Below are 20,371 nucleotides of genomic sequence, written 5' to 3' on the forward strand. Positions count from 1 at the left end.
GATAATACAGCACGCAGTAGCTATTTGCTGTTTGCACTTATCTATTTGAATAAGAGGTCAAGAATACTTATGCATATATATGCCAGGTGCAAAATAAATACAATGGACTATCAATCAACGGATTATCATGTGCAGAGATGAGACAAAGAAACAAACAATGCTATTTAGTGTAGAAAGTAACGCTGAAAGAATTAAATGGATCGCTTGGAATGTGTGCTTGCATTTTGTGTGTGTGTGTATATATATGTATATGTGTGTATATATATATATATATATATATATATATATATATATATATATATATATATATATATATATATATATATGTGTGTGTGTGTGTGTGTGTGTGTGTGTGTGTGTGTATATATATATAATATATACACACACACATTTATATATACACACATTTTATATATATATATATATATATATATATATATATATATAAAATAAATGTTATATAAATATTTTCAAAAGGAAGTGCATTTGTTCCATGAGAATCACAAGATCAGAAATGCTTTAGAATTGCACTTGATGTGAATTGTCCTTCAGCTCATTTATACCATTACAGTGAGTGAATAAGTGGCAGCTCTAAACCTACATTGCTGTGAAAAAGTATTTTCTGATTTATTCTGTTTTTCTGTATATCTCATACTAAATCGTTAGAAATTAGTCTATTTAATCTATTTAATCTAGATTAAATCTAAGAGAAAACAAAGGCAACCGGAGTAAATACAAAATACAGTTATTAAATGACATTGTTATTTATTGAAGCAAAATGTTATCTAATACTAAATTGGCCAGTGTGAAAATGTATTTTCCTCCATAGTTATTAATTCCTCAAATCTATGAAAGTGCATACATAATAGGGTTTAACTGGACTAGACGCAACCAGGCCTGATTACTGCAAACCCTGTTCAATTAAATCAGCGCTTAAATAGAACTTTTTCAACAGCATGAAGTTGGCTAAAAGGTCTTAATCAGTAACACACTATGCCAAAATTGAAAGAAATTCCAGAAATGATGAGGAATAAGGTGATTGAAATACATCAAGGAAGCGTAACAAAGCTATTTCAAAGGTTCTGGGAAGCCAAAGAACCACTATCCACTATCCATTATCAATAGCCATTATCTCTAAATGGAAAAAACTCAGCACAGTAGTGAACCTTCCCAGAAGTGGCCGACCTTCCAAAATTCCTCCAAGAGCACAGCAACTACTCATCCAACAAGTGACAAAAGAGCCAAAGACAAGATCAAAGGAACTACAGGCCTGTCTTACTTCAATAAAGGTCACTGTTCATGACTCCACTATCAGGAAGACACTGGGCAAAAATGTCATCAATGTAAGAGTGGTGAGGTGAAAACCACTGCTAACTCAGAAGCACATTAAGGCTCGTCTGAATTTTGCCAAAACACACCTTGATGATCCTCAAACCTTTTGGGAGAATGTTCTGTGGATTGATGAGTTGAAAGTGGAATTGTTTGGAAGACAGGGGTCCCGTTACATCTGCCGTAAACCAAACACAATTCCACAAAAAGATCATATATACGGTCAAGCATGGTGGTGGTAGTGTGTAGGTGTGAGGAAGCTTTGCTGCTTCAGGGCCTGAGCAACTTACAATAATTGAGGGAAACATGAATTCTGCTCTTTATCAGAAAATCCTAAAGTAGAATGTCCAGACTTTAGTCTGTAAGTTAAAACTCAAGCACAACTTGATTATGCAGCAAGACAATGATCCAAAGCATAGGGGTAAGTCCTAGTCCTAGAAGTAAGTGAAAGACTGATTTCCAGTTATGGGAAGCGCTTGCTTGTAGTTATTGATGCTAAAGTTGGCACAACCAGATTTTACGTTTAAGGGGGCAATTTGCACGTTGGCGATAGGTGTTAGATTTTTATTAATTTGTTCATTTATTGCTTCAATAAAAATAAATCTGTATGGTGTGTTTACTCAGGTTGCTTTTATGTTGTATTTCGTCTGAAGATCTAAAACTAGGTAGTATGAGAGATCCACAAAAACAGAAGAAATCAGAATACTTTTTCACAGCGCTGTACCTGCATTCAGTGATGTTGTTATGAATCATACCATGTCTGGTCTATAGGTAAGAGACGAAAACCATCTTTACATAAGCCAACCACTGAATGATGTCTCAACATGTGTGATCTTAAATGTAGGTGATGTGATGCAAATCTGACACTAGCAATCAGAAAGGTATGGGCATGTCATGATTGTTACTCTTGTTGCTTGGTGATTATGTGTGTCTTTTTTTTTTTCTTTTTTAAAATAATGTTAGTGCAGTAAACTATAATTTATTATATAATTGTTACACATCGCTGTTTTTTTTTATTGCAATTTTATAGTGTAGCAAAAATGAGGAACATATGAGACTAGAACTATTATGAGCATCAAACACCTGAGTGGGAATGAAATGCTCTTTTGGGTTTGTCATGTCACATAAAATTGATGTAGTTTTTATTCAAATGTCATTTGTCACCCTGTCTTGGTGCTGCTTGTTGCTGTCACCAGAATTTCAATTCCATATCACAAACAGGGGTAATATATAATTAAAATTTTTTTATTATTATATATAAAAAAATAGTAATTGAAAGCTCACCTATAGCTTGCTAGAGTAATTGCAGGGGAAGAAAGTATATGGTTTGTATGTCTGCAGTATAATGAAGTTTTCTGTCCCATTTCTGAATAGGATGATGCATAGCCGAACATCCCCACAAGCCATTTATTGTGATGCTTTGCTGCAGATCTGCATCTGTTTTGGAGGTTTAATGTTTAGAGATTATCCAAGTGTGTATGATTAGTGTATGGTGTTATGAATGTATGGTCGGTTTGCCTTTATGTTCACATTAACAAACCTACATTCCTGCCTTATTACTAGCCTTTTGGTCCTAATTAAAAACCAGTAGTGGTTTACTAGAGTACAATTCATACATGCTGTGTGTAGGGATATAATTCCAGCATTCTTTGTAAGAACACAAATGCACATGCACACGCATGTAGGAGTCTGAGAAAAGCTGGTTTTAAAGGGTCAGGGTGAGATCAGATGGTCATGTGTCATTTCTGTACACATGCTCTTTCCTAAGCCGTTCAAGCTCAGTTAAAGCCAATTAAAACCTGAATAGACCGATTCACCTCAGTTTGCCCTGCTGTCCTGCATTTTTCCTCTTTTGTGCAGTGTGTGTATATGCACGTTTGTGCATGTGTATGTATATGTTTGCATGTGTTTTGTTTTATGAGTTACATTGCATATGCTTTCATCAAAACAATATCCTAGTTTATAACGCAACACAATCCAGCATTTGAATAGTGATTATTATTGATTTGTTTTACTTGAGCACACACACATATATTATGTCAAAGTTTTCATTTTTCTTTGAATCGTTGTATGGCTTGTAGGAGTCGCACAGAAGAGCAGAGGTCGTAGTGTTATTCATTTCTGAATTCCTGGGAAAATTACAAGTATTAGATATGGTGGAGACAAATATAGACTATTTTACCGTTTTGACGTGTTCTAAGTGCGTGTTTGCAGCTGTTAGAAAATCGCTTATGAAATAATAGTCTGATTTCACTAGCAGAAGTACAGGATGTATAATCTGTCTCCATGTGGGGACCTGCAGTTGCTTGTGTGTTGCCATGGAAATCGGTTGGCTACATGGTCATTTGGTCTAAGGTACATAATTGTGCTCACAGGAGCAATGAAGAAACAGACTAACCTGAGAATAGAGGGTGCTTCCTCAGAGCTGTTCATAAATCACTGATTTATTTAATGACCAATTAAAATATTATCTCTCATTAATGCCTAGAACAGTCAATTCGTTGCACGCGTTTGTCTCTGTAAATCAAAAATGAATATGCAAACGATGATTGATTGTTTTCCAGCATTTGATGACAGTGATTTTGTTATGTTTATATGTTCATATGTTCATATGTTTATGCTTCATCACCTCATGCATCACCACCTGACAGTTTCATTTCCCATATTCTCTGTGGTTACCTGAGGCTATTCTCACCTATGCTACAGTTCCAGTTCAGTCCATAAATTTAAGTGACTCTGGACAAGTCAGGACAGGAAATGGTTTGATTCAATCCCCAACTGAGTCTCAGTGATTAATAAAAGTTGCACTTCAAATGATTGCATCACTCCAAATGTCATGTATGTATGCGTGTGTATATGTGTGTGTGTGTGTGTGTGTGTGCGCCATAAAAACACATCATCACTTCGGATCAGGATTACGGCTGTGTTGGCTCGGACACTCTTCAGTTTGACCCCAGCTGGTAGTTCTGCACCTTCCACTCTACTGTACACAACTACATAAAACTGCTCTAGTTCGGTTGACAGGGTTCGTACAAGGTGCTTGAATTTGGCTTTTTGTCAGTTAAGTACTGGAAAACCTTAAATAGCCATTTTTATTTAGTGGTACTTAAAAACTGATGGCATTATAGAAAGGCAATAAATACAAAATATATTTTATAAATTTTATTTTATACAAGTGTTATATATGACACCCCGCTGCAGCCCCCCCCCCTCCCGCTATTCGCTTACGCTAAATTCACGCTACACGACTTTCAGCATCGGCAGATAGCTGTGCAGTTCACACTGCACGACTTGCTGTATTGTAATCAGGAGTCATGAAGTCGTCAACAACAGGGGGTCACACACTACACGATCTGACAATGGTTCTGTCACCCGGCAACTCTATCTGGTAAAAAGTAGGTTCGTCACGAAAACTCATGCGAGAAGTGACACAGATATGACGCGAAAACACATCGTGACAGACACAGCGCCGGTCCACTTTTCAGACCCTTTAGTTTTTGGGTTTTTTTTGAGGTGGCCTGTGCGCAAACAACACATTGTTTACATTTAAAATAAAATAATTCAATATGTTTATCAGTGCATGCCCAGGAATTTACTTACTGTTCTGTATACAACAGTATGATGGTATTCCTCAACATCTCATTTAAAGGAGCAGCAATAGAAAATGTTTCTGTCTTATCTCATTTATTATTTCCACGATTCATTAATCAATCAGTGGTATAAAAACTGATGATTAAAATAATAATAATAATAATATATGGCCTATGGGAAGTATTGATTATTCATCCTTATTATCCATGATGGAGCGGATAATGGTAACTGATTCCGATAATGAGAGAACCGATTACCCGTGGTGTTTTTTGTCAAAGTTCATAACCAAATATTAAAATACTTTGTCCAATACTTTATAATTTTTTATAATACAAAGTCCAAGAGTTCAAGCACAAATTTAAGGACGCATATAGAAATAAATGCGATTGTCATGTTCAATTGCCAAGTAGCCTAATGTGCACATTATGAATTCATAATTGTCATGGAATTGTTTTTAAAATGTTTTTCATTTCATTGTGCAGAATTATACACAGTTATTCATAAGTTGATTTACAATCATGACATACCAAAAAATTTTGCCCATTTAAGTAGCTTCAATGTTAGATACTTTTACTTAGTATCTTGTAGTGTAGCTAGCTACTTTTTTTTTAAAAAAGGGTAGCTTGACTGTAGCTTAACTAATTCAAACTGTGAGTAGCTTGTAGTATGAATTTGGCTGTTTTAAAATACAGTATGTGAACACAGTGTAGGAAAGAAGCAAACGGATGTAAAGGGCTGACACTAGCCGGAATGCAAATACAACACGATGATGTAACGAAATGCTAATTCGTGCATGATGTCATCTAGCATGTTTAGTGACTTTCCATTGAAAGTTGTTGTTATGTTGACGTTACAGTGAAGACGAAGCAATTGCGTGGGAAATGCAGATTTAGTCCAGGATAGCTGGAAAAGGTGCCATAGAAAAATTGTTTGTGTTTTATTATTATTCATTTTTGGGGGGGGATTTTAAAAGGAAAAAATAAAGAACATGTTTGAATGACATCTCTTGTATACTCATTGAAAACAAAAAAAACAAAAAATATTGCTTGAAAAGTCCTTGAAAGTCCTGGAATTTTCTTCTGAAGCATGTGTACGAAACCTGGGTTGAGAATTGTCGAGTCTGGCAGTGGAGTCTGGACTTACCCAAGGCTTACCGAGCCACCTGCTCGGATTCAAAACTTTCACTCCCTTTTCAGTCATTTAAAAACCTCACAGTCCATCAGCACATAGAGCCAGCCACTGCTCATATTATTGTGATTTGTGAAAGCCAGTGCAGATGCAGTGCAAAGTACAGGTGTGTGTTCAGGGCTGCTGAGAATGACCTCGGGATCCAGAGTTAATCCCAGTGAAGAGGGAATTGCAGCTGCCAAGATGATTGGAAGAAACGTAGAAGTGTGACAGAGACTGAGCAGCATATTAACTCTAGCTATATTACTCAAAAACATCTACTCATCCAACTAAAATCTTAATCTTCCCATTTGACAAATGTAGGTGTATTTATTTATTTTTGTTTGTTCGTACCTCTTACCTCATTTCTAATTCTAATTCATAATTAGAGTACAGTGCCTTAGCATAAGCAACAAAAAAACACCTAAGGTACTGGATACAATTCCGTTTCACTGAAAGAGTGCAGTGGTGAGCTGCTTCCACTGAGGCTGTCTGAGAAAACAGGGACAATTTGAGTTCTTTAACTAACTAATTAACGAATAAAACATCAAATAAATATTTCTCTCTAGTAAAATTCAGAATTAAATGAAACTTAAAATGAACGGTCTCCATATACCTATAGGTTTTCTCTTGAGGTGAACTTTGAGCCATTCTTATTTATCCCGTCTAAATGGAAAATACAGTTGTCAAACAGGGATTGCATTAATAAATCTGAAGAATTGAGAAACAACCATGAAAGGTGCCTTGAAGGTCTTTTTTTTTTTTTTTTTGGTTAAGCTCTTCTGATGTCTTTTTGAATAGAGTTCATTACAGAAACCTATCTCTTTGCTTCACAGGAGAGTCTCTTCTAATTTGTCTGTTCATTTTGATGATTAAAAACCTAATAGAATAGAGATCGTCATTAAATGTTCTGAAACGGTCTCTTTTTAAAAATAATTCTGTGGGACGCTCCCAACTACTGAATATAATTGTTGCTGTTTTGTGAAATTGAAAATTGATCACCTCAGAGAGTGTTGTGAAACCACGGCATTATGAAAGATGTGTATCATAAGAACCATAGGCAGATACACAGAATGATGAGCCATGGAGTATCGTTAGGAGTTATCTACTATTAAAAAAAAAAAAAAAACTCACACACCCTCCTCTCCCTCTGTCTGTCTGTGTCTCTGTCTCTAGGTGGTGGCATATCATTACTGCCAGGCTGATAACACCTACACCTGTCTAGTGCCTGAGTTTGTACACAGCGTGGCTGCTCTCATGTGCAGAGCACACCAACTTACAGCCTACCGGGAGCTTCTACTGAAAGAACCCCACCTACAGAGCATGCTCAGTCTGCGCTCTTGCGTGCAGGACCCGATGGCAGCTTTCCGCAGGGGTGTGCTGGAGCCACTCATTAACCTGCGCAAAGGTACATAATCCAGAATTCTTGCCATTCCTTCCCATAATCAGTAGTTGTGCTGTTGTATTACTGTTATCTTCCTGTACCAATTCTGTTGTAACATATTTAAGAGGTCTGATTTTACAGTTGGTGATTTAAATGTGTATTTAGTATTCAATTTGTTTTAGTTGCCTGATAAAAGCAGCGCCTCCAGCTAGGAGACTAATCGATGGGATGATTTGCTTTTGTCCAGTTAACATCGATGCAAATTTACGCTCTCTTGAGCCTCACAGTATTAGTAATAATTTGCTGTTCCATCTACATGTTATTCAAAAAGGCAATAAAAGAATAAGACGGCTCCTCATGATGAGGCCTAACTTATTAATGTCATTAAGGCAAGCAAAGCCTTTTCTAGCCTTTTCTTATGAAACTACACTTTTGAAAAGAAAATGATGACTGGACAGACTACGCTGTTGAGCTGTCCAGACTGACCATTTAGAAGCACTGTTATTTACTGAGCCTGCTGAGAACCGACATATTTGATAGCTTTTTAAAGCAACAGGCGGCACACTCGTTTCAGGATCACTATGGTTTATTGAACACAGGGGTCTTGTCTTTTCTTTCAGCTTTACACTTAAATCAGTGAGGTATTGTGGGAGGTCAGGTCTGAGACATTAATAGACAAACCCCCTGTTTATATGATTGCAAAGGAAAAGACTGTGAATCAATATGGTGGCAGCAGGCAAGGGTACAGAGCTGCCACTAACAGGAGCTGCTCCATCTCCCTTATACACAGTATTGAAACAAATGGCTCAATATATTCTAGCTGAAATGGGGGGAAATGTTGTTTTGTAAACTTCATCATTCAGTTAAAAACTTCAAACCAGTTCTGGAATTGGCAAGGGCCATTCATTGAGCCTTGTTTGTTAATGAATATAAAAGTAAAGAGGCGTTCACTAGCACACTCACACACACTGGCCTTGATCTGGAAAGAATTGTTTTTCTGCTTTGTGTAAATTCAGTCTGCTTGATCAGGGGAAAGTGCTCAGATCACCATGTTGGTTTATAATGAATATTTAAATGCACTCTTCATCTGTCTGCTTGAACCAAAGCCAGAATTGAGAGATGGCACTCTTACCCTCATACACACACTGCAGTGGATTTGACTTTGTCTTGTTTTCACATTAATATCTGTGTAAAACCCATGCTCATTCATGTTCATATTTGAACAGGAGATTCATACAAAATGACTCTCTTTCCTAAATGGTGAGTATAAAATAACATGTATGCACAAATTATGAAACCTTTATCTGCTGCAGTGTGCATGGATGCGCAGTGTGTTAGGCGGTATAATGCGGTCTCTGTGACACTTTAAACTAGCTGCAGCTCATGTGTGTAATCACGTTCCACTTTTAAAGTCAATTTTACATTTGATCTGGTTTGCTACTTTAAAACCTCAACCACTGAGACAAACCAATGTTTAAGATGTGGCAAGAACTGTCTGTCTGTATAGGGATAGAGGAAAAACATTATTTATTTGGAAGCAGTGACTAGTTTACAATTTATCCTGACACTGAGCTTAAGTACTGCATGCTGAAGCATGTTAGCAGTGCGACAAATACACCATGATACTCTGATGAGGGTGGTTCTGTGTTTTTATGTATATTTTTTCAATCTGGAGGGAAAAAAACTGACTGTTGAATATCTTTCAGATTTTCAGCTAATCCACAATCTTAATGAGCTAAGAGTCTGCTAACAAGTCTGATATCTTCCAGTAGTAAATGCACGAATCGTGCACTTTCTATTTTAGACGAGCTTGAGGAACGGTTAGCCATGGTTGTGTGGTGGACCTTACTTGGTATTTTTATGTGGCTAATGTGACACTGGTTTATTTATTTTTTTGTGTTTACTCTCTCAATCAGAAAAGAAGATTCCAGAAGAGGATTACATCATCCTGATCGATGGCCTTAATGAGGCAGAGTTTCACAAACCAGACTATGGTGACACAGTGGCATCCTTCATTACCAAGAGTATCTCAAAATTCCCCATCTGGCTCAAACTTATTGTCACTGTGAGGGCCAGCCTACAGGTAAAACTATCTCAGCATACCCTTTATTAGTAGAGTTATTATTAAAACCCATGTTCTGCCTCACAAAACATGCGATTATCATGTGTTTCTTGACAGATTAATATGCTTCATATATAACACACCTTCATTATATATTATAGCATGTTGTGTGCAAGTTATTTGCTGTATTAGCTTTATTTATTTTTTAAATGTTATGATGGCATGACATCTCAGTATTTCAGGAGTTTACTTGTTTAGTTGCGAAGCAAATGCTTCAGGTTATATAACCCATTATGGCATTTTTATGTGCTTGTTAGCCTTTTACATAACTCAAAGTGGCAGAGATTTATCTGCTGCTGATGTACCGCTTTGCAAGATCCAAGCACACACACTCGCTAAACAATAGCCAGCTACTACAACACTGTAAGCTTACTTGGGATTTTCTACTTGTTTTATACCTGGCATTTCAGAGAATCCTGAATCAAGTGTAACAATTAGCACTGTTCCGGGAAAGCCGGTAGTATAGTTTAATGATGTGACACAGTTATTCTCGTTGAGTCAGGGAAGTGATTATGAATAGAGGAAGAAGGAGGTGTGGGACCTGTAAATGATGGGTAAAAGATCTAGGTAAATGTTTTTGTGTTGGCTGGGTTCATTGCTGACAGAGCAATCTTTGCGGTGAGTAACTTCACTGATCAAAAGCCAGTCTACAACTGAGAACTGACTGCTTTCAACATACACATGCCACTGTGATGAAACAACTACCACTGCTCGACCACATTCAGGTCAATATGGGGTTTAATTGAGACGTTAGGAAGAACAAAATCTGATTGGCACAGCAGACATAGATCATATGCTAAACTGTTTCTGTTGATGCACTGGTTTCAGGAAAGTGATGCTTTTGATATATATTGAGTGGTTGGATGGAGGGTGACATGGCCTTAATTACACTTACACCAATTAGGATGAATTATATTCTACATGTTTTGGTTACATATTCATTATTCAGTTAGAATGTCTGCCAACCACATAAACAAGTTTTTTTTTAAGGCTAAAATTTCAGCTGGAAGCTGAGCAGTCTTCCTTTACTTCATACAAGGATTATAATGTGTCTGTGGATTATCTGGCACAAATTATAAACGCCACATCGATGTCAGTTTCCTGCTCTGAGAACTTACATCTTCCATGTTTTTGGCTTTCCACAACCTGTAATTTTCCATTTTATATTCAGTTCATAATTCATGTCAAATCGGCAGTCAGACATAATGGTGTACTGTTAGTGAGAAGATAATAATTTGATACCTGCCAGCATGCTTCACGTCTTGTTTTACTATCAAATTTCAACAGGTAACACTGCCGTTAACTCCACAGAGAGAATTTGTCAGACGCTGCAGGCTTAGTAGCACACGATACATATAAAGAAATCTTAGTCATCTGCCTTGTAGTCTACCTTTTTTCCCACCACATTAAAAGAATAATGATTGTATTTCCTCATTTTTGCCTGTATTTCCTCAGTTGTAAGTCGCTTTGGATAAAAGCCTCTGCTAAATGAATAAATGTAAAAGTTGTGTAGTGACTAATTGAAATAAGTGAAACATTGGAGTCTGAATGTATTACATTAAAAAAAAAACCCTCAAGGAGCCAGCATGCTTCAAATCTTTTTTTTCTCTCTCTTTCATAGAAACATGCAAACAGACGATGCTTAACTCCAGCTAACCTCCATACATGAAAATCAATTCTCAGTGCTAAAGTAGCTATAGCAGAGCCGCATTGATTCTTTAATTGGTGTTGACGTGTTCTGCGCTACTGCTGAATGAATCTCAATCTTCAGTCTGCATGATTGGAAATAGTTTGTGCAGGTGAATGATTAAGTCTCAATTCGAACTGCAAATCCCCTACCCCACAATATTTTTATTTTATTTTCACTTTTTAACACTTTGAAACACGGCCTTTTACATTCGTTTACATTCATCCAAATTCCATACAACCACAAGATCGCTGAATTTACACTAAAAAAAAACTAAAACAAACAAAAACACTCAGAACAAGAATGCTCCTCCTGTTTTAGCAAATGGTAATCTATTCATAATTGAGTATTATAATCGTAAAGAATTCAAAATGAAACAAATATATGTTGAGGAATATATCAATTCTACAAGGTTTTCTTCGACATCTGTTCATGTCCAGTGTATTTCATGAATCTTTCTTTTCATCTACAGGAAGCCATATTGTTGATTGGTTGTGTTGATAATATACTCATACATGCACACAAAAAAGGACTCCGAGAACATGATAGGATGACTACATAATACAATTTACACATGGAGAAATCCACAAACCCCTTCAGAACAGATGGAAATCCTGACAGATGTAGTGTACTTTGTTAAAGACCTACTCTGTGAGAAATGGAAAGATGGCTGTGATGATGAAATGGTGTGTGTAGTGCTTGGGACGTTTTGGGGCGGTGCTGAGTGGATTTAAACCTCTTTAAGTTTCCACCCGCTTACTTGTGACTCCTGTATTGATCTGTCAGCGTACATGTTAAAACAGAATATTTGGTGGTGATACCATTATGAGAGGACCAGGGTATCTGCGTTTCCTGCTTCCTGTCAGTTAGTGGCTGCTGAAAATCTGTCTAAATGTGGCCATGTCAAGATGTGCACAGATTCCCCTGTTAGTTGAGTGAATCTCTCCAGAACGATTAGTAAGTGATAGATAAATGCATGAATGAACTGTAACTTAACACCCAAAGATGACCCACTTCTTCTGCCCTTAATGTTATTTACCATACCATCTAAGACTGTTGAATATACAGTGCCCTCCATTAATATTGGCACCCTTGGTAAATATGAGCAAAAAAGACTGTGAAAATTTGTCTTTATTGTTTAACCTTTCGATGTTTTTTTAAAAAAGAATTCACAAAATACTCTTTAATGGATATCAATCAATTGCAAACACTACACAGGTTTATTGATAAAAAACAACTTTAACTATGTGTGTGCAACAATTATTGGCACCCCTATGAATTCATATGAGAAATATATTTGAAGTATATTCCCATTTATATTTAAAAAAAAAATCTTAGTACACCTGGGTGACTATGAACAAGAACTTACTGTTTCACATGGGTATAAACACAGGCCAAATTCCCTTAGTCATTCATAACAATGGGTAAGACCAAGGATTATAGCTGTGATGTGCGGCAAAAGGTTGTTGAGCTTCACAAAATGGGAAGTGGCTTTAAGAAAATAGCACAAGCATTGAAAATGCCCATTTCCACCATCAGGGCAATAATTAAGAAGTTCCAGTCAACTGGAAATGTTATGAATCAACCTGGAATTGGACGCGTGTTATTATTGTCTCTACGCACTGTGAAGAGGATGGTTCGAGTGAGCAAAAAACTCCAAGGTTCACAGCTGCGTCTTGGGGTCAGAACGTCTCCAAAACTACAATCCGAAGTTACCTACATCACCACAAGTTGTTTGGAAGGGTTTCAAGAAAAAAGCCTCTACTCTCATCCAAATACTCTTCAGTTTGCGAGACACTACTGGAACTTCAAATGGGATCGGGTTCTATGGTCAGATGAAACCAAAATAGAGCTTTTCGGCAATAAACACCAGAGGTGGTTTTGGCGCGTACAGAGAGGTAGCCATATGGAAAAGTCCCTCATGCCCACGGTTAAATATGGTGGTGGCTCTTTAATGTTTTGGGGCTGTTTTTCTGCCAGAGGACCTGGACATCTTGTTAGGATACAAGGCATCATGGACTCTATCAAATATCAACAGATATTAAATGAAAATGGATGGACCTTGAAATTTGAAGGATCTGGAGAGATTATGTATGGAGGAATGATCTCAGATCCCTTGCTACGTATTGTAACCTGTGTTTTGTTTGCAATTGTTTGAAATCCATGAGAGCAGAGTATTTTTGTGAATTTTTTAAATAAAAGATCAAAAGTTTAAACAATAATGACAATTTTTCACAGCCTTCTATGCTCATATTTACCAAGGGTGCCATTCACAATATATAAATAAGGGAAGAAGTATAATTATGTTATAGTATCTGTTCTGTTGTAGTGCATGTTAGCTTTGCATTTGTTGTGTCTGCTCCCATAGGTCATTTGAGGTGGTAGAGAAAGGTTTATGGTTTCATAAAACTTTTAAGCTCATTTATATTTTCCAATCAGTGTCTGAGTGAACAGTAAGCCAAAACAACTTTACCTTGGTGCCCTAGTGTTATGTATTATTCACTATGTTTGTCTCTCACACTGAATTGTTTCAATTGATCATGTTTATATCCCAACCACAGTGTTCGTCTTTGTAAAAGCATTGTGTGAGGCTCTTCACAATGTGAGGGGGTAGAGTGCAATTGAATGTGTATGACAGCAACATCCTTGCGTGTGGGAGTATATTCTATATGCCTGTACAGAGTATAATGTGTTGGTGACCCTGCAGAGTCTCTCAAGTCTGTCACTTCTTAATCCTTTGTTTGCAGAAGAGAGAGAAAGAGAGAGCCCGTGTACGCATGTGTTCACAGTGGTCCAATATCTCCAGCTCGGTTCTGACCTTCTGTAGATAAATCACCCAGAGGACATCAATACTACGGCACAGGAGAAAGGAAGAGGCTTTTACCACTTTTAACACCACCTGCTTGTGTGTGTGTGCATTTCTTATGGCGGGATAGATGAGACAGAAACGGTGAAGGCAACAAAGAGAGGAAATTGTCTGAGGGAGGCAGGAGTTCTTTATGGATCTTATGTATGTTAACACTGTTGTGGAGTAGTATATTTGTCCTAATGTTAAATATTCACAAATGAGTAATACTTTATTACACACTGCATGTTACATATCAGTAAACGGACTGTTCATACGGTTCATAAGTAGTGCTGCCATACATAATTTTTAATTGAGTTCTAGAGAAGCAAAGTTCACAGAGTAGAGGTGTAAGGTTTTTAATGAGAGGTGTCAGATTTTCCTTTTTTTGAATGGAGGGGAGAGGGATGGGGGGGTTGGGCAATGTGGTTACGAAAGGAGGGGGGGTCATCTGGGGGGGACAAGTTAGGAGTTAAAGTATTCGCGAAAAGAGATCTTTAGCCGTTTTTGAAGATAGTGATCGATTCTGCTGTGCGAATTCATTTGGGCTGGATTGAGTATTTTAGAAACTGCTGCTGAGAGGTCAGAGGAGAATGGCCAGGAGACTGGTTGTAGCTGAGCGGCATTAAAAAAAAAAAAAAAAAACACACCACAAAACACTCTTCCAGTAGCACACTCAAATAACGACACTTTACAACCATGCTGAGCCAAACAAAAAAAACATCTCGGAGAACAGAGCACAATTTGGACCAAAAATGTCTTCATTTCCTCACAGTAATAGGCTTGTTGGGGGAAACAAAAACCTCACAGCTGCCTCACAATCATCCTCACAAAAATGGTGTTTTTACAAATTTTATGAGAAAATCTTTATCTTAATCTATTTGGTTACTGAGTTTAAGGTCAGGGTGAAATGTTGGTCCTCAAAAGATGAATGAAAACTGTTCCTCTTTGTGTTTTCCAAAGGAGATTACCAGTTTGCTTCCCTTCACCGAGATCAGTCTGGACGATTTCCCTGATAAAAAGGAGATCAGCTCAGACTTGAATGCCTACATTCAGCACCGTGTGAATAGCAGCCGTGAAGTCCTCAACAACGTCTCTCTGAACGGAAAGGCCGACCCTGTCACTGTGTCCAAGCTGAGCTCACACCTCATCTCCCGCAGCCAGGGCTCATACCTTTACCTGAAGCTCGCTCTGGACCTCTTTGAGAGGGGGCATTTGGTTATCAAGAGCTCCAGCTACAAAGTGGTTCCCATCTCTTTGGCTGAGATCTACCTTCTGCAGTGCAACATGAAGTTCAGGAGCAACTCTGCATTTGAACGTGCCATGCCCATCCTCAACATTGCCCTGGCCTCTCTCCACCCACTGACAGATGAGCAGCTCTTTCAGGCTTTGAATGCTGGTGCAGTGCGAGGAGAGTTGCAGTGGGATGATTTCCAGCAGCGTATGGACACACTCTCTGCATTCCTGATTAAACGAAGGGATAAGACGCGTATGTTCTGCCACCCATCCTTCAGAGAGTGGCTTGTGTGGAGGGCGGATGGGGAGAGCTCGGAGTTCCTCTGTGACCCCAGGTAAGATGCTGACATGCTGTAAAGTAGGAGGCTTGAGTTAGTATTGAAGGACAGTCGTCCTGTGTGCTGATTTTTAAAATGATTATCAATGTGAAAATGCCACTAAATGTCGACTAAATAACAAGAAATGCCACTCCGATAAAGCTGCAAGAAGAATCTTCCTCGTGGCGTCTATCCAACCAGCATGAGTTAGTCTGAGAGAGTGAGAGGGCTTGTGGATGACCAGCATTGCTGAAATAATTATCTGTAAAATATTGTAAGCAGGAGTGATGACCAGCATCAGGAACCCTCGAACAGCTTTCATCTAAAAGTTTGCACTTCAAAGGTTACGGCTTATCACAAGTTTGCAGATTTTACCTTGTAAAATGGGTGCCTATTGGCCATTTATAGGGCACTTAATCTAGGCACTTAATGTGTCAAGTCTGTAAGCAGCTATGTCGTATCGAAATAGAATGTGTTAAGGATGTACTGAAACGGAATTCAAATGAATGAATGAATGAATGAATGAATGAATGCCTTTTTATTGTCACTATACATATGTACAATGAAATTAAGAGCCGCTCCTTTTTGTTCTGTGCAAACATGTGCATTCAATAAACAAGAAGAATAAACAGATAAATAAACAGATAAATAAACAAGATAAATAAACAATATATACAAGATATTGGGGTGGATGGGGGAGGTACTATGAAATGCACAGTTTTGAGACACTATATACATATGCTGTGAACTCAGTACATGTATTTGTTTATAATGGTAATAGCTTTCAGGAAGAAACCATTCTTAAATCTACTAGATTGAAAAGTCGATCCTGGAAAACAATTGTGAATTATCTATAACTCTCTTTTTCCGATTGGCATCCCAGAAACCCTTCTTAACAATTCAGAAAACATAGTTAACGTTGTTGTATTGATTTATTTTTATTAACTTCCTGTAATTGTAAGAAAACTGATTCTAAACGTGATTTGCCTTGGCGATGTTTGAGAAGTCCTCTACTGAAAATTATGCACAAGTTCTGTTGAGGTCTTTCTGTTCGTAATGTGCAATGCACACCATATAAAAGCTTAAACCATTTTCTATCTACTGTGTCTTAAGTTACTCAGAAGAAAGTTGGAAAATGGAGTGGTAAAAACATTTAAAGTAAACAGAAATAAATGCTAGCTTACCAGAACATGATGGTTATTACAACAGTAATAATAATAATAATAATAACAGTAAGAATAATGACATGTCTGTGGGTATTTGTCATGTGGCTAAATTATATTTTGGGTTCTCTTCTGTGTGTAGAAGATGAGTTTTCAAACCCACTATGCTTGTAGTGATTTATCAGGATTGGTTAAAAAAAAAAAAAAAACATTAAATATGAGCACTCTTGATCAATGTATAATTTTAGCTCATATTTGTTTTTACCACCACCAAACCCCATGTTAACACCATATATCTGTGCAATACAGTATTTTTAAAATTTATTTATTCTTCAAGTGAACTGAGCATGTCTTCAAGAAACCAGAGAAGGTTGACGCTTGATTATACATCGCATGATTTCTGTTGGTAAACACTAAGCTGGTCGTGTAGTAAAGCTACTGATTCCACAGTTCTTGAAAGGTGGCGTTCTATCGGGTTATGTCCTCTTGTAATTACTGTCTGCCAACCTATCTCCGTGTTAATCAGCCTGACAGCCTTACTTGCCAATATTCTGACTCTCTCATCAAATGACTTGGCGAGTTTGGAATCTGGAAAGGGCAGTTATTTCTAAAGGCACTGACAGAGCATTTATTGGTGGTAAATGGCAAAAAATCAAGATGCAGTCTTGGTCTATAAATTTGGACTATAAACGTGTAGTCTCTACCCAGCAAGAGGAAATAAGGGCTAGTTTCTCTCTGATTGTGCCTATGTGAAATGGCGAACTGCAGCACAGCCCACGTGTCTGCTTACAGCACTTCTTAATCACAATTAAGTCTTAATTAAGCTGCATTAAGTTTGCAGCTTAGTCTTAATTAAGCTGCAATCATGGATCTTAAAGTTTATTGTGGACTTAATTTTTATGAACGCATGTATATGGGTCATATATAATCTGATCTATGATAACCATGCCTAATATAAAAAGTTATTTTAGGTATAGAACAATATTCTGACTGTGGAAGTCCTAGTATGTTTCAGTAGAGTTTAAAGGTGATAAGTCAGAGGAAGTTCTCTTACTGTGCGTGACACAGGCACCCACCCACTTGTTGAGAATATACTGAGAGACATACTATACGTCTGACCATATCACCTTTTTCTATTTCTCTACACCTGTGTGTGCACCAGTGAACTCTCAAATCTGCATTCATCTTAATCTTTATGTACTTTATGTAATGTAATCTTTATATAACACTGCAATATCACTCCCTGTATAGTTGTGAATGGGCTGTTCTCACATCCTACATGTTGTTTATACTCATATTATATATATATATGTGTGTGTGTGTGTGTGTGTGTGTCTTTTTCCTCCCATTTGTTGCTTCTCTATTGTCACTTGTATTTATGAGAATGTGATATGGCTGTGTGCTCTGCCTTGTGTGGATTTGTGCTAAAGCTTTACTAAGCAGGCCATTATAGTGTGATATAGATAGGCGTGCTTATTTCAGAAGCCTCCATGTGGTGTAGATAAAGATGAGAACTATCTCTAACAGTGCTGCCTAATTGTTATTCTATCCCTCCCCTCTCCTGCTCTGGTTGGTGTGGAGCTCTGAGCATTCTGATTGGAGAGTGTGTGTCCTCACTGCACCAGCTGTGGGACTGACAAATGAAGGCTGGTGACTCACCTCCTCTTAGCACATACCCTTCCCCATAGTGAGACGGACACTCCGTTCTCATCCCCTGTCCTTCGTCCTGTATCTCTCTCTCTCTCTCTCTCTCTCTCTCTCTCTCTCTCTCTCTCTCTCTCTCTCTCTCTCATTATAAAATGGAAAAACCCATGCTTTGGCACAGAGAACCTTGAGATAAAAGGTCCTGACACTTTAGCTTGTTATTTCTTCACTTAAACAGAAAGAGCGCACAGACCAATACTTTATTTAGTGAAGATGTTGATCTGATCAAAGCCTGCAGTATTTATGCATGGCCTTTTAATGAAGTTTCCTGTATATGATTAGCAGTCAGAGTCTGAACCAAGCATGGGCAACATGAGGACATCTCCTCTGTTCCTCCCTCCTGGGCATGCACACTTTCCTTTCGAGTCTGGAAATCCGTGTGTGCGTGCATCATGATGACAAATCATCTCTCTCTAATGATTTAACTGTTAATAGCTTGTCAAGCCATGTTGTTGTTTTTTATTTAACTCTGTTTATTTTGATTGGGAATCAGTTCTCCATCTGTCTGTTTATTATTGTTCATTATTATTGTTGAAGTTTATTGGTTCTGTGTCCCCGTAGGAGTGGCCATGCCCTGATGGCGTTCATGTTGTCCAGGCAGGAGGGCAAGCTGAATAGGCAGCAGACAATGGAGCTGGGACATCATATTCTAAAAGCACACATATTTAAGGTAACTTAATATATCCTAAAGCATACATTTTTAGGTAGCCATGATCAGCTATTCAAAAGCCATTTTCTGGCTATTGCAAGGATTTCAATAGAATAACTGCATAACAGCCACTAGAATGGACACTAATTCTTCGTTTGAACGCATGCAGTCCACTGGAGGGGACACTTTAATAGCTTTTTGAAAATGTATGGAAAAGTAAAATGAAGGTAGAATATTTTTTTTATGCCTAAAGAAAAGTAAAAACACACAGAGGAAAAAAAAAATCTTTGATCAAGATTTCATAATTCATGCATGAAAGGGTTAAGTCATAACAAAATCTTTTTGCTCAGTATTGAAATCATATCAGTCAATTTAGTCTTCAAAATGAAGTTTTATTATTTAATTACTTAAGCGTTCTTTGCTACTTCCTATTGGTCATTTGTTCATGGTATTTTGAAAGGCCCATGGCTGTTAATACACTAAATGTGTGTGAAGTGTGTCTATAACGCTGTGAGGACATTTGGCTGATCTTAATGAGGAAGTGCTTCTGCAAAATCTTAAAGAGCAAAAAAAAAAAGAAAAAAAAAAGACTTGACTTGTATGCACCTGTTCAATGTGTATTTCCTCCACAGGGTCAGAGTAAGAAGACTGGAGTATCGTCCAGTGTTCTGCAGGGTTTATGGATTAGCTGCAGCACGGACAGCCTGTCTGCTGCTCTGGCTTCCCTGAGAAACCTATACACGCCTAATGTCAAGGTCAGCACCCACACTCACATGCAGTTACACACAAAAGAAGATACACCAACAAAACACTCGCTGCCTAACAAGAGGAGTTAGAATAGAAAAATTGTTTCTTTACAATCTCTAGCTTGTTACGAAGCTGCGGTCAGAGTGCAGGGTCAGCTGTAATATAGCACCCCTGTAGCAGGGACGGTTAAGAGCTTTGCTCAAAGGCCCCATAGAAACAACTTTGTGGTGCTGGGATTTGACCTTCTAACCTCAGAAGTATAACCTATTTACCACCGATCCTGCTGTTACGCTTTTCTCTGTCCTGCTGCTGTTCACACTGGTTTTTAGTCATACGATGCTGTGACTGTACAACTGCACAACTATGTTTAGCTCCTTTTTAGCCATGCCACGTAATCTATCCCCTACTATTCTTTTGCCCAGTCTAGTTA

The 20,371-nt window shown here is 37.8% G+C and overlaps 1 protein-coding gene across 10 annotated transcripts in view; it reads left to right on the forward strand.

The window, feature by feature from the left end:
* The window catches only part of tanc1b (tetratricopeptide repeat, ankyrin repeat and coiled-coil containing 1b), a 161,375-nt gene that overhangs the window by 119,402 nt on the left and 21,602 nt on the right, over window positions 1-20,371 (forward strand). For all 10 annotated transcript variants that reach the window (XM_017469834.3, XM_017469836.3, XM_047155964.2 and 7 more), the window contains 5 exons: window positions 7,264-7,495; window positions 9,388-9,554; window positions 15,089-15,696; window positions 19,107-19,215; window positions 19,827-19,949. In XM_017469834.3, the coding sequence (XP_017325323.1) occupies window positions 7,264-7,495; window positions 9,388-9,554; window positions 15,089-15,696; window positions 19,107-19,215; window positions 19,827-19,949 (1,239 nt within the window). The remainder of the gene's footprint in view (window positions 1-7,263; window positions 7,496-9,387; window positions 9,555-15,088; window positions 15,697-19,106; window positions 19,216-19,826; window positions 19,950-20,371) is intronic.

The sequence above is a fragment of the Ictalurus punctatus genome, chromosome 6, assembly GCF_001660625.3.
Source record: "Ictalurus punctatus breed USDA103 chromosome 6, Coco_2.0, whole genome shotgun sequence".
Taxonomy (NCBI): Eukaryota; Metazoa; Chordata; class Actinopteri; order Siluriformes; family Ictaluridae; genus Ictalurus; species Ictalurus punctatus.